Source organism: Herpailurus yagouaroundi, unplaced genomic scaffold (genome assembly GCF_014898765.1).
Source record: "Herpailurus yagouaroundi ecotype Mexico unplaced genomic scaffold, PumYag 182, whole genome shotgun sequence".
Taxonomy (NCBI): Eukaryota; Metazoa; Chordata; class Mammalia; order Carnivora; family Felidae; genus Herpailurus; species Herpailurus yagouaroundi.
Window position 1 is genome coordinate 59,196,183 of NW_024412413.1, and position 13,774 is coordinate 59,209,956.

Consider the following 13,774-nt stretch of genomic DNA (forward strand, 5'->3'; position numbering starts at 1 on the left):
GCGGATGGAGAGTCTGGCCGCGGCCGGCGGCGCCGCCTCCTCGTCGGGCCGGGCACGGCGGGCCGGGGCCTTTGTGTGAGGCGGCGGTGGCGATGGTGCTCGGGCCCCGCGGAGCCGGGTAAGCGCGGCCGGGCCGAGGGCTGCCCCTGGCCGAGGCCCGACCCCCCTCCCGGCCCTTCTCTCGCTCTTGCTGGGCTCCCTCCTGCCGGCTCCCCTGGGCCGGACCCATCATTCCCGGCCGCGCGCCGACCCCGGCCGGTCCCGCCGCCCATCCCTTCTATCCCGTCCGGCCCGGCGCCCCGGCCCCCGTCCGGAGGCGCTCCGAGGGATCCCCCGCCGTTTGAGGAGGAACCGAGGTGCTCGGTGGCCCCCAGATTGGAGCACCCTCGCCCGATCCAACGCCCTTCTTCCTGGATTCGATCCTCCAGAGGGGAGACTGCGGCGCCACGAGATTGTTGGGGTGCCTTCTCGGAAGTTCCCAGTCTGCCTCCCTCCCACCCCCCGACTCAGGCTTTCCGGTGCCCCGACCTGGTGTGTGGCCACCAGGGCCCGGGAGATGCTTGACTGGTATCCCAGCAATGCGCAGAAGCTTCTTGGACCCCAGCAAAAGTTGGGAGTTAGTAGGAGGTGGTGAGGTGGAGAAAGGGGCTGTGTCGCGCGGGGCGAGTGGTGAGACTGAAGGAGAATGTAGCTAGCTTGTCTTCCTTAGGCATGCAGTACTCGAAAGGGGGGAAAAGTGGGATCTGGGAAGCCTTTAGGAGTCTTACCTATATAATTAGATGCCTTCTTAGAGGATCAAGTAAAAATCTGGTAGTTCTGGTCAGCGTATGCATAAGTCCCAAAGAGGGTGGTAAAAGGAAAAAAAAAAAAAACATTTAAGTAAGAGTAAATACCACAGTGTATTCTACTTTGCTTTATTTCTTTGGGTCCTGAGTGCTTTAGCTTCATCCACAGCATACAGAGAAGGTGACAGAACACTATCTGGATGGCTCTGGGCTATGGCGAGACAAGAGAGTAGGCAGGTAGCAGGGAGAGATGGGAACTCGTGAATGAGCAAGAGGTTTATTGGACTGAAAAGACACAGCATTGATAGGAAACTAAAAGAGCAACCTTATCTTGCCCTCAGTGGCTAATGGAGCTTTGGTAATTGTGTCCCAAGATGTATATGGCATTTGGCAATTGTAAGAGAAGTGAATGTACTCAATGAGATAGGAAAGCTTGTATTCAGGAAGAAATTAGAAAATTAATATGAGTAAAATCTGAGCCGTGGCTCTGGTAATGAAATAAAAATGGTGTCTGAGAGGGTGCCTCTGGCTTGGCTCTGAGGCACTAGCTCCTGTCCAACCAGGCCTACAACCTCTCTTACTGACTCTTAAAGACCAAGCTGTCAGATTTTTTTCAATACTTTTGGATTTTGTTAGGACGACTCTGTGACTATGCAGGGAGAGGGGTCATTGTCCCGTCATTGCGCCCAGCAGCATAGACCAGCTCTCCACGTCCATTTTCTCCTGCTCTTCTCCACCCAGGGCTTGGAAACACTCAGACGGGCGGTATTTTCTTCCGCAGAGCTCCTCGCCTGCAGGGATGTGTGTGGCCATCCATCTCTTCCTTTTGCTGTCCGTAGGTGAACCGTGCTGATATAGAGGCAACTTCACAGGAGCTGCTAAGATGGGCATGAGGATCAAACTGCAAAGCACCAACCACCCCAACAACCTGCTGAAGGAACTCAACAAGTGCCGGCTCTCGGAGACCATGTGCGATGTCACCATTGTGGTGGGGAGCCGCTCCTTCCCGGCCCACAAAGCCGTGCTGGCCTGTGCAGCTGGCTACTTCCAGAACCTCTTCCTGAACACTGGGCTCGATGCCGCCAGGACCTACGTGGTGGACTTCATCACCCCTGCCAACTTTGAGAAGATTCTGAGCTTTGTCTACACATCAGAGCTCTTCACAGACCTGATCAATGTTGGGGTCATCTACGAGGTGGCCGAGCGCCTGGGTATGGAGGATCTCCTTCGGGCCTGCCACTCCACCTTTCCTGACCTGGAGAGCACGGCCGTGGCCAAGCCCCTGACCGGCGCCAGTGAGAGCCACTCTGGCGCCCAGAGTTGTAGCTCGGCAGAACCTACCTATCCCCTTGGAGACCTCCGGGCTGGTGGGGAGCACTTCGGTCCTGATAGGAACTACGTGTTACCTAGTGATGCTGGAGGAAGCTGTAAAGACGAAGAGAGAAATGTTACCGGTGACATTAACCATAGCCTGCCTCTGCCACAGCAGCCACTGCCGCCAAAGACAGAAGACCATGATGCTCCTGCTCCTTTCACTTCCGTCCCCAGGATGGCGACTCCGCCAGGCCTAGGCACTGTCAGCATGGGCATCCAAACCAGCACCAGCTGCTGCCAGCCATACAAAGTTCAGAGCAATGGAGACTTCAGTAAAAACAGTTTCTTCACCACTGACAATGCAATTGACATGACCACTGGGACCAACTCCTGTCTGAGCAATAGCGACCACTCCAAAGATCCAGGCTTTGGGCAGATGGATGAGCTCCAGCTGGAGGACCTGGGGGATGGTGACTTGCCGTTTGAAGACCCCATTGAGGAGACAGGCACGGCCGAGGAGGTGATTGAGTTGAGTGACGACAGTGAGGATGAGCTGACTTTTGGAGAGAGTGACAGCCGAGAGAATAAGGCCATGCCCTGCCAGGTGTGCAAGAAAGTTCTAGAGCCCAACATTCAGCTGATCCGACAGCATGCTCGGGACCACGTGGACCTGCTGACAGGCAACTGCAAGGTCTGTGAGACCCACTTCCAGGACCGAAACTCCCGGGTGACCCACGTCCTGTCCCACATTGGTATTTTCCTCTTCTCCTGCGACATGTGTGAAACTAAATTCTTTACGCAGTGGCAGCTGACCCTCCACCGACGGGATGGGATATTTGAGAACAACATTATTGTCCACCCCAACGATCCCCTGTCTGGGAAGCTGGGTTTGTTTTCAGGGACAGCCTCCGCGGAGTTGAAATGCGCTGCCTGTGGGAAGGCACTGGCCAAAGATTTCCACGTGGTCCGGGGGCACATCCTGGACCATCTAAACCTGAAGGGCCAGGCCTGTAGCATCTGTGACCAGCGCCACCTCAACCTCTGCAGCCTCATGTGGCACACGCTGTCCCATCTCGGCATTTCAGTCTTCTCCTGCTCTGTCTGTGCGAACAGCTTTGTGGACTGGCATCTCCTAGAGAAGCACATGGCCGTGCACCAAAGCCTGGAAGACGCCCTCTTCCGCTGCCACTTGTGCAGCCAGAGCTTTAAGTCGGAGGCCGCCTATCGCTACCATGTCAGCCAGCACAAGTGCAACAGTGGCCTTGACGCCCGGCCTGGCTTTGGGCTGCAGCACCCAGCTCTCCAGAAGCGGAAGCTGCCTGCGGAAGAGTTCCTGAGTGAGGAGCTGGCTCTGCAGGGCCAAGCTGGGAACAGCAAGTATAGCTGCAAGGTCTGTGGCAAAAGGTTCGCCCACACAAGCGAGTTCAACTACCACCGGCGGATCCACACGGGCGAGAAGCCGTACCAGTGTAAGGTGTGCCACAAGTTCTTCCGAGGCCGCTCGACCATCAAGTGCCACCTGAAGACGCACTCGGGGGCCCTCATGTACCGCTGCACGGTCTGTGGCCACTACAGCTCCACCCTTAACCTCATGAGCAAGCATGTCGGCGTGCACAAAGGCAGCCTCCCGCCCGACTTCACCATCGAACAGACCTTCATGTACATTATCCATTCCAAAGAGGCAGAAAAGAACCCGGACAGCTGACTGGGTCCCAGCGGAGCTAGGGGGAGCTCCCAGGCGGCAGCCAGGACGTTGATTTTCTAGTGGCTGTTGGTCCCTCTCCAGCCAGAGTTTCAGTTTGGCCTTGCTCGGAATTCTGTTCTGTCCTGTGTTTAAAGAAGAAAAGAAGAAGAAAGAGCACACGAGCTGTTACTGTATTTGAGAAGCGATGGCCCTATCATGTTTACCTCCTTACCTGTTCTTGCCCAGGAAGGGCTGTGTTTTTTGATTCTTTTGAGGCCAGTTTGGGGATCTGGTCAGGCAGTTGGCATCAACTAGATCCCCTCTCCGAGGCTCTCAAGTTTTAGTTTACTGATAGGTTTTATGCTGCTAACAATCCAACCAACGGCCTCACTGAACAGAGGAGGTGGAGAGAGGGCTTTTCACTGTGGGTGTTAGTACCAGATTTCCAACTGGGACGCCCAGCTGTGAGAGATTTTGGAAATGTGGTCGTTCGGAAAAGACTAGTCAGCAGGGCAGCTCACCTCAGGTTCCCGGCCCAGCCCTCAGCAGGGAAAAGGCAGATGGGATGGAGGTGCCTGCTTGTTGCGACACTCTAATCTGCTGATGGGACAGTAAAATCTTTTGGCAGCTAGATCCAAACTGGGGACAAAGCTTTCTATTTAGGTCAGAACGCTTTGGGATGAATCCTTGCCAGTCAGAAGAGGTGGCCTGCGGTGCCGCCAGAAGTGGCAGCCGGGATGGACAGGAAGGGAGGTTTCTCCTTTCTCCTCAATTCCAAAGAAATACGGTTTTATGGAGTTATAGCCCAGGTTGCTAGGCCTTCCCTGTGGGGTAAAGAGGACAAGGAGCCACTTTGATACAGTCACCTGTCATTTGGCGGCCTCCGTCGAGCTTGAGTTTCCTGGTGGAGAGGTGGGGATGTCTCTGACAGCAGCAGCCTTGCCTTAATTTACATCCAGTCTCCCACCTAGAAGTGTTTGACCTGTGGTGTAGATGAGAAGACCCCATGAGGTGGCAGAGTGATGGACTGTGAGCCCTTCAGGATTGAAGGGACCTGGGTAACGTGGTGTGTAGCGGGATGTGCGCTCTGTCTGTCCCAGTCGGGTAACCCGTTGTTTACTTTGTACACTAACTGGCCGGGAGCCTTGGCAGCTCACCTTTGACCTGCTGGAATTTATCCTGATCTGTCATTGCATTGCCACCAGGGGGCGCTATTGGAGGGCAGCTGGTTTAGGCCCTCCCTGGGTGGCTGTGATGGAGTCTGCCCAGTCCTTGGGGCTGGTTGGCTCCGTTCTGTGGCTTTTGAGGGGTTTCTGCCCAAAGAAGGCTTGAGGGAGAGGGCCCTCGGATCTCGCATATTCACAAGGTAGCACCTCAGTAACTCATACTACCTCACCCTGCTCAGGCGAGCTCTGGGAGTCCCTGGCCGAGGCCCTGACACTGCCCTTGGTGGGACTCAGCCGCACCCCGGGCTGTTTCACAAGCAAGTGGTTTTAATTCACTCACAGAGCCTTTTTGGACAATAATATTTATTTATTTTTGCTTTTATATACATATTATCCAGCATCTCTTTTGGATTAGTGACTTCAGGAAAATGAGTTTCTCTCCAGCAAGTAGCCATATTCCAGGGGACAATCCTGGCCAGAGATTTGGGAAACAGGGGCTAGAATAGGGGAGAAGGTGTCAAGCCTTTAAACAAGCAAATTCTTTTCTTTCTCTCCACATGGTCTCTTGCATTACCCTTTAGATAATGGATGTAAGTTCTAGAAGTTTGGGGCCTATTAAATTCCTAGGCCTTTTATCCCTCTTCCTTCCTGTGATTAAGTAGATTGGGGATTGTGTTGAGGGTAACAAGTTATATGAAGGACCTTTTTGCACATTTTCTCATCCTTCCTAAACTTGGGAAGCTATGTTAAGAAATACAGGCAAGCCAAAGCTCTGTCCTTGTTGGACTTGCTGTCTCTCTCCCTAGCCCTAAGTTGATAAAGCCTCCCAGTTAGGGTGCATGACTCTCTGGTGGGGTGACTGTTACACGAAGAGATTTGTACAGTGGCCACTTTTCACCATCTAAACCCAACTTGTTACCTGTTGCCTCAGGTCATTCTTGTCAGGAGAGCAGTGCTGAGACTTTTTTTTTTTTTTTTAAGTTTATTTATTTTGAGAGAGTACAGTACAAGCAGGGGAGGGGCAGCGAGAGGGAGAGACAGAATCCCAAGCAGTCTCCATGCTGTCGGCACAGAGCCCAAGGCGGGGCTCAAACCCACGAACCGGGAGATCGTGACTGGAGCTGAGATCAAGAGCCGGACGCTCAACTGACTGAGCCACCCAGGTGCCCCAGTGCTGAGATTTTTCACCCCTGGTTGGCTTCTCCCTTTCTTCCCCATGCTGACCATTAGAAATTTAAGGAGAATGTGCAAAAGGCTACCGTCTAGTGTCTGCTAAGCTTTTCAAGGCTGGGTAATTCCCAGACTGTTGATGAGGACTGATTTTTGAATGGTCAGATTTGAGAGAGGTGGTACTTACTGGAACCCAGCCAGGTAGCTGAGAATGGATCAGTGTGCTGGAGAAACCCTTTTCCTTAACGGAGGGCATCGTGGATGCTGGGTAGTCTGTATACTTAACCTGAAACTGTGAAGTTTTCCCTTTTTGCCAGTAAACCAAAAAGCAAATCCTTGAAACTTTGCCCCTGAAACACTAAACAAAAAACTGCGTTCCCTGATCCTCCTGAGGTCAAGTGGTTGATCAGGGTGGCCCGGTTGGTTGCAGTTAGACATGTAGCAGGGTCAGTAGCTCATGAGGCTCACTGACCAAACCCTGTTCCTCTGCTTGTCCCCATATTCACACCTGACCCCTCCCTCTGTTTGGAGTCATGTTTGCTGCCTCCAGCTCACTCTTTTCTGAACTGTTTTACTTGAAACTCTATTGTGGCAGAGGGCATCTGGGATACCTGGTTGAAGGTATTCATTTTCTTTTGAGTTTTTTTACTTTTTTTCAACCTTCTGTTCATTTGATTTTGTTGCCCCCATGCCCCCCCTTCCCCACCGCCCCCCCTTCCCCACCGCCCCCCCTTCCCCACCTTGGAGCCCAGTTTAGCAGTCTGCTGTATTGTTCTGAGGTTCTCTTTGACCCCTGAATGTCTTTTTTTTTCCTCCCTTTTTCCTTTTTCTTGTTCTGACTCAGGACGAGCTACGTAATTTGCAGAGCCCTTTGTTTAAAAATGAAGAATTTCGAGATGGCGACTGCAGAGCATTAAACCAGGCATGAGGCTATTCCCAACCTGTTTCTTAAGGGAAAAAGGTAATACTTGTATGGCACATTGGAAGAAACAGCAGAGGCTGCTTGTGGCCAGAGGAGGGGATCTGTATCCTGCTTCTCCTGTGACTCAGTGATGGCTCACTGATGGCCACAGTACCTGCTGGGAAGCGCTGCTGTATTTTAGTATTTCGTCCTAAATTTTAAGGCCCCAGGGAGTCTCTATAGTTCATGGCTAGCTGGAAAGAAAAGAGGTGGGAGTTGGGCCCACGTGACCTCTAAGAACCAGGAAATGGGTAAAAGTTCTTTTTGACTTTCTTCCTTTCTGTTCAGCATCCCTTGGTCTCCAGGACAAACCTTTGGGCTTAAATACCTTCTCCCCAGTCAGGTTTTGCTACTGATGAATACTCTTTGTTTTCTGGCCTCTTGCTGTGCCCTATTCTTGAGACTACTCATCTTTGGAAGCAAATTCAAATCCTTTTATAGATGGACACTGATTTTGTTGGCACGGGAGTGGGCTGTGTGGAGAAGTCTGCCCATCTGGAGGTCCCCACACATCCTTTTGCCTCAGTCCTGCACTGAGTGAGTCAGGAAGCACAGGCACACAGCATTGATTTCATTGTGATCACGCATCGTAAGCTGAACACCCGAATGGAAATGAAACTGTTTTGATTTCGATGTTTCTTTAACACCCCTCCCCCTGTCCAGTCTGCCCTCCCCTCCCACCTCTGCTAGCGAAAGTCTCTTATGAAACCAAGAAGAGTTGTTGACGTCTAACTTCCTTCCATTAAATTAATAAGTACTGACCTCCTAATATTTAAGTGTTTACTATCTATTGCTGTAAAGTTTTGTATATTTTGTAAACTTCTTTTCCCAAATAGTAGATGTCTAAAATCGTTGTACATCTGATTCTTTTATATTCCATTGTTCGGCACAAAGTGTGGTTTTTATTTAGAATAAAAAAAAAAGGAAATTTGAAACGAGAATTCTTTTCCTACTGACTGGGGTTACTGTCCCTTGTTGAGATCAGAGCCCAGCACCCGTTAGCGGCAGCTTTCTCAGCAGCTGCCAGGATTCTTCCAGGTGGCAGCTTCCTTTCCTGTAGCTGGAATCCCCCAGGGCTGACTTGTTGACCTGTTTTTAGTGGGAAATTAAGTCAATAACCCAACCTTTCCAGGGGAAGCTTCCCTGAGGGGATCTTCCGTTGGCTCAGAGAGTAGTGGGACTCTTGCTCATGTCTAGTCGGACAAGAGATTTGGCCTCAAAGTGTCCTGCCAGTGCCATCGGATTCACTGACATGGTATGTTGGAGCGGAGAGAGGCAGAATCAGGGAGGAGGTGGAGGTTTGGCACAATCTCACGAGGTCGATAACAAATGTACCTCCACAGAGAAGGAGATAGACCCCAGAGGCTGGGGCGTGATGTGGCCCATTTGGTCTCAGCACAGTGGCCAGGCGTGACCCCCAGCGGTGCTCAGTCAGTGCTGAGCCGAGCAGCCTTGCTGTGGTCAGTATCACTGGTTCTCTGTCCTCCCGAGGCCCTGAGGAGGTATTCATACTGCCCTGGGTGACAGCGGTTGCCAGAGAAATCTGTGAGAAGAGTGAGACCGTGGGGGGTTGGCCTCTGAGGTCACTTGGGATAGGACCGGTGTAAAATTAGGTTCCCTTTAGGAAGCTTCTGGAGCCCAAGTCCGAGGAGGCAGTGATGTAGGCATCAGATTTTGGCTTGGTTTTTATATGAGCACAAGGGACGAGGGTCTTTAGTGCATTTTCTGTATTACTGGGTTAAACCCTTACTGCAACCCCATGTCACAACCTGGACTCTCCCGGTTGAAAGAGCCCTCAGCTCTGTGCCACTGAGCAGCTGTTTGTCACTTAAGACCCTTTGAGAGTTGGGCCCAACGAGCAGGAGGATCATAGGGGGATTTCCCTCTGTGCTCCTGATGCATGGGTATGTACACTATTGGAGCACGTGTTTCATGCATCTGGTGAATATGGTTTCAGATTTCTAAGAACAGAGGAGAGAGCACTCTGGGTCAGTGAATGGTTGTTCCAAGTTAAACATTCCAGAAATACTGAGCCCTTGAGCAGAACAGAGGCTCTCGGTGATTATGCCCACAAGCCCTTCATTCTCCACAGCCAGGACTAGGAGGCCAGAGACTTGGAACCAGTGGGTCATGTTCTTAGGCCTTGCCTTTGTGGACACGGGCCTAGACCCTAACTGATAAATGAGTCTTTGAAAAAAGATTTTTTTTTTAATGTTTTATTTGAGAGAGAGAGAGAGAGACAATGCACGAGTGGGGGAGGGGCAGAGAGAGAAGCAGACCTAGAATCCTAAGCAGCCTCCAGGCTCCAAGCTGTCAGCATAGAGCCCAATGCAGGGCTCAAACCCACGAACTGTGAGATCATGACCTGAGCTGAGGTTGGACGCTCAACTGACTGAGCCACCCAGGGACCCTGATAAATGAGTTGTTTACAGAAGACCTAATTTTTTTTTTTTTTTTTTTAGGATTTTAAAAATTGTCTTTTATTTTGAGAGACAGAGAGTATGAGTAGGGGGGGAGCAGAGAGAACCCCAAGCAGGCTCTGCACTCTCACAAACCTTGAGATCATGACCTGAGCCAAGATCAAGAGTTGGATGCTTAACCAACTGAGTCACCAGGTGCCCCCAGAAGACCTACTTATTAATAAGAAGACTTCATTTCCTATCTATGGGACAAGCATGAATAGAAGTAAGTTGCAGGACAGGAAAATTATGAAAAGACCTGGCCAAGGAGAATGAAGTTTAGCGGTGAGAACAGACTTAGAAGAATACCAGAGCGGGGCCCCTGGGTGGCTCAGTCGGTTAAGCGTCCAACTTCAGCTCAGGTCATGATCTCGCAGTTTGTGAGTTCAAGCCCCACCTCGGGCTCTGTGCTGACAACGCAGAGCCTAGAGCCTGCTTTGGCTTCTGTGTCTCCCCCTCTCTCGGCCCCTCCCCTACTTGTACTCTTTTGGTCTCAAAGATGAATAAATAAACATTTTTTAAAAAGTAAGAATACCAGAACTCTGCCCTGTGACAGAATCAGAAAATTTCTGCCTCCCCATCCCATGCAGGGGACAAGGGCTGAGGGACAGAGCATCTGTCAGTGCCTGCTGCTGGCTGTCCCAAGGTCTGCTCCCAGAATGGACATCCTTTGATATTTTCCTATGATCTGGAGAGAAAGCGCGGGATGGGGATGGATTTCTGATAGCCTCTCTTTCTAGAAGTCTGGAGATGTCCTAGATCTGAAGCCAGGAGCAGGTGGGCTGTGAGGAGCACTGACTCTGGGATGGCTCCTCTGCTTCGGGGGGAGGGAAGCAGGATGGATGAAGGGGAGAGTATCAGCAAGGAAATGGAGCCACTTCCTGGATGGTGGGAAGGGTGGGGAGCCAGACCTCTGCTTCACCCCCCTCCATTTGTCATCTCACTGAGGATGCTAGGAAACGTCCTGCTGAGGCCTCCTGGTTCCTTGGCCTCTGACCTCTTGTCCTCACAGCCTGCATAGTTCTCTGGGAGAACAGCAACACACAAACACAAAAGGAAAGTTGTGTGAGCTCCCTGCGGAGCACACTCCTTCCGGCCAGGGTGATTGCTGAAATGAGTGCGTCTCTGTTGAGCATCTCTTTAGCCTATCCCAGCTGGAAGTACACAGTTTTGAAAGAGCCAGAGTCATGGCTGTCTCTGTTATTTATTTCACTTTTTTTTTTTTTTTCCTGAGTGTCTTCTTTAGTCCTGAGGACTGAGACAAATAGTACAACACTGAGGACTTGTTCTCGACCCCTCCCTGGCCCCCTCTCCTCCTCTCACCTCAATATTACAGGACATACTCAAAATTAACCATGAGTGTTCTGACCCTTTCCCCCACACTCCCCCCCCCCCAAAAAAAATCTCTCACCTACACGTCTAGCCTCCTAGTTTGCTGATGGAGAAGAGTGGGATCTACCTCAGCTGCCTAGGAGAGGCTGAGGGGCAGGGATGGGCAAGGTAGTTGGCGCTTAGAAGTTCAGGCCTGGGTGTTGCTGGGGCCTGCTGCGGCGGGCTGGGCGCCCTCCTTGATGATGATGATGGAGTGCTGAGTGGAGGAGGAGGAGAGGGAGGAAGCACGTCTGTCCCCCCTGGCCCGGACCTTGGGAAGGTAGTGGACCACAGCACTCAGCAGCTGGTCCCGGAATCTCGGGCTGAGAAAGTTGTAGAGGATAGGGTTGACGACGCAGTGGAGCATAGAGAAGCAGTCAATGATGTCGTAGAAGAAGTACAGCAGGTGGACCAGGTAGCAGTGGAGGGAGACGTGGGTCCCGTGCAGCGTGAGCAGCAGCAGGGTCACGTGGTAGGGCAGCCAGCAGACGGCAAAGACGGCCACGTAGGCACACACCAGCAGGCAGTGGCGCCGGCCCTCTGGCCATCCCGCCTGCCGAAGCCGGCAGGCCGTCAACACGTTGAAGATCACCATGAGAGGGAAGGGCAGCACGAAGCCCAGGACGGTGGTGGACAGGGCCACCACCAGGGCCCACGTGTTGTACGTTTCAAAGGGCGCCATGAAGAGGCACATGGGCTCCGAGCTCTCCACCAGCTGGATGTGCACCACCTCGGGCAGTGGGATGACGGCAGAGAGGACCCAGACACCCGCGCACACGGCCCGCCGCATCCGGTGCTGGTGGCGCTGCCAGGAGGGAGAGGTGTTGGTGAGGGTGACGTAGCGGTCGATACTGAGGCACACCAGGAAGAAGATGCTGCTGTACATGTTGGCAAAGTAGAAGTAGTGAGTGAAGCGGCAGGAGAAGCTGCCCCAGAGCCAGGTGTAGTCCAGCATGACCTCCAGCATCCACACGGGCAGAGAGAGGACGATGCCCAGGTCCGCTATGGCCATGTTGAGAACGTAGAGGTTGAGCAGCCCCGCCCGGCCCAGGCAGCGCCAGTTGACGCAGATCACCAGGAGGTTCTCCACCAGCCCCACCACGAAGATGGCCAGGTAGAGGACAAAGAGGGTCACTTGCTTGGTGTCCTCCCTGAGCTCCATGTGGCACTCGGGCAAAGTGTGGTTGAAGAAATAGAGCAGTTCATTCCAGTTGTGGATCTCCCCAAAGTCACTGGCAGGTGCTGTGGTGAACCCTTCCGAGGGGGTAGGCCCCATGTTGTCCCTGACTGACATCAGGACCAGCAAATGCCTGGTGGGGAGAAGAGAGGGTTGGAAGAGAACGGAGACCTCAAAAGCAGCCTTAAGCCTCAAGTTAGTGGGCTACCGGGACCAGGAGGCTTTGGGGGAAAATTCTGGGTCTGAAGAGGCAAGAAAGGCAGTTTAAATATTCAAACTGTGTATAAACAGTACACAGCTCCCTTGCCAGCTTTGACCTGCGAGCAGAGACATTCTCTTAGGGCTCAGTGGTAGGAGAGACCAGAACTGTTGGTGCCTGACCAGGTTCCTCCCCAACCTGGCCGGTCCCACCCTATCTCCAGCCCCAGGCCATCTCTGACCTCCACTTCTCTCCTGGAACTTCTCCTCTTGGCCCTTTCGTGTGGGCCTTCCTTAGGAAGTCTTAACTCTGTCCCGCCATCTGGGCTATGGATGTGGACACACACACACACACACACACACACACCCCTCTGATTTATCCCTAGGAACATTTGTGGATTGTGCAGAAAAGCCAATTATCTTCAAGCCCTGATTCCCTTCTTCCCTGAGAGAGGGTGACACCCACCTGAGTTTCTGTCTGGAGCGCCTCTGGTCCTGGAGGGCCGGTGGTGGGTCTGGGCTGCTGGGGAGCTGCAAGGAGACTGGAGGGACTGTGGCTGTGGGGCTGGCTTTGCTGTGGGCCTGGCTTTGCTGTGGGCTTCAGGGCCGTCCTTCTCATCCAGGAAGCAGTGTCACTGGCTGAGGCTCTGTGGGAGAGGGTCAGTGTTTTTCCTGCCTTCCCCCAATCCAGATAGAGGGGAAGTCACAGCAGAAGACCCAGTGTGCCAGGGGCGGGGAGGAGTCAGGCTGCAAGTATTAAAATCCAGACTCTTGACTCACTAGCTATGGGAATTTGCCTCCTTAAGCCTCAGTCCTCTCCTCTGCAAAATGGGACGATAATATCTACTGACAGGGGTGTTGTGAGAATTAAGTGAGCCAACAAGGTAAAGTGCTCAGCACAGGGCTGGGCCTGTGGTCAATGCTTTACACACACATGTGCTTTCCACTCTAAATTGGCTTGGAATCCCACTCTCCCCTGTCTGTGGATTCCTACAAAAGCAGAACTGGATGTGGGTGGGCGGGCTAAAAGAAATCTGAAAATCAGCCAGGCTTTTAGTCACTCTGCCCTTTGCCACTGGCTCGCACCCATCCCTTTGCCATTCTCCCCAGCCTGCATCTTGGCTCTGGGGTGCGAAGCTGGACACAGAGGGAGGATTAAACGTGGGGTGGGAAAGGGGGCTGCACTGAGCTTCAGGGAGTCTCCTAGACCCGGAGGGGGAGAACAGCATCCTTCCCCCACCGCCTCATACTTCTCGTGAAGTGTGGCCAAGGGTGGCTGAGAGAGAGAGACAGACACCAAGCTTCTCTCTCCTGCCAAGCTAGAGGGCAAGGCTCAGAGCCCATGGATGTGTCAGCAGAGCCTCCTGCTTCTCAGCCTACTTTCACCTCAGTTAATCGTTTGACCCCTGAGATACCCTGTGGTATCCCCTGCGGGGAGAAAGGATGGGCTTTCTCATCTTCTGTTAAGCCCAGAGAGGTAGCCCGTCTC

At 52.7% G+C, this 13,774-nt stretch overlaps 2 protein-coding genes across 3 annotated transcripts; one reads left to right on the plus strand and one right to left on the minus strand.

Moving 5' to 3' along the window:
* The first annotated feature begins 6 nt into the window (after window positions 1-6).
* On the plus strand, window positions 7-5,950 carry ZBTB39 (zinc finger and BTB domain containing 39). 2 transcript variants are annotated; one of them, XM_040491668.1, is made up of 2 exons: window positions 7-118; window positions 1,625-5,950. In XM_040491668.1, the coding sequence occupies exon 2, from the start codon at window positions 1,669-1,671 to the stop codon at window positions 3,802-3,804; it is 2,136 nt and encodes a 711-aa protein (XP_040347602.1). In that variant the 5' UTR covers window positions 7-118; window positions 1,625-1,668; the 3' UTR covers window positions 3,805-5,950. The 2 variants fall into 2 exon arrangements, with proteins under 2 accessions (XP_040347602.1, XP_040347603.1); XM_040491669.1 differs by lacking the exon at window positions 7-118 and adding an exon at window positions 138-531.
* Window positions 5,951-10,723: 4,773 nt separating this feature from the next.
* ACKR5 (atypical chemokine receptor 5) lies at window positions 10,724-13,155 on the minus strand. The gene is made up of 2 exons (XM_040491670.1): window positions 12,752-13,155; window positions 10,724-12,220 (listed from the first exon to the last, which is right to left on the minus strand). The coding sequence occupies exon 2, from the start codon at window positions 12,202-12,204 to the stop codon at window positions 11,059-11,061; it is 1,146 nt and encodes a 381-aa protein (XP_040347604.1). The 5' UTR covers window positions 12,205-12,220; window positions 12,752-13,155; the 3' UTR covers window positions 10,724-11,058.
* Window positions 13,156-13,774: the final 619 nt, after the last annotated feature.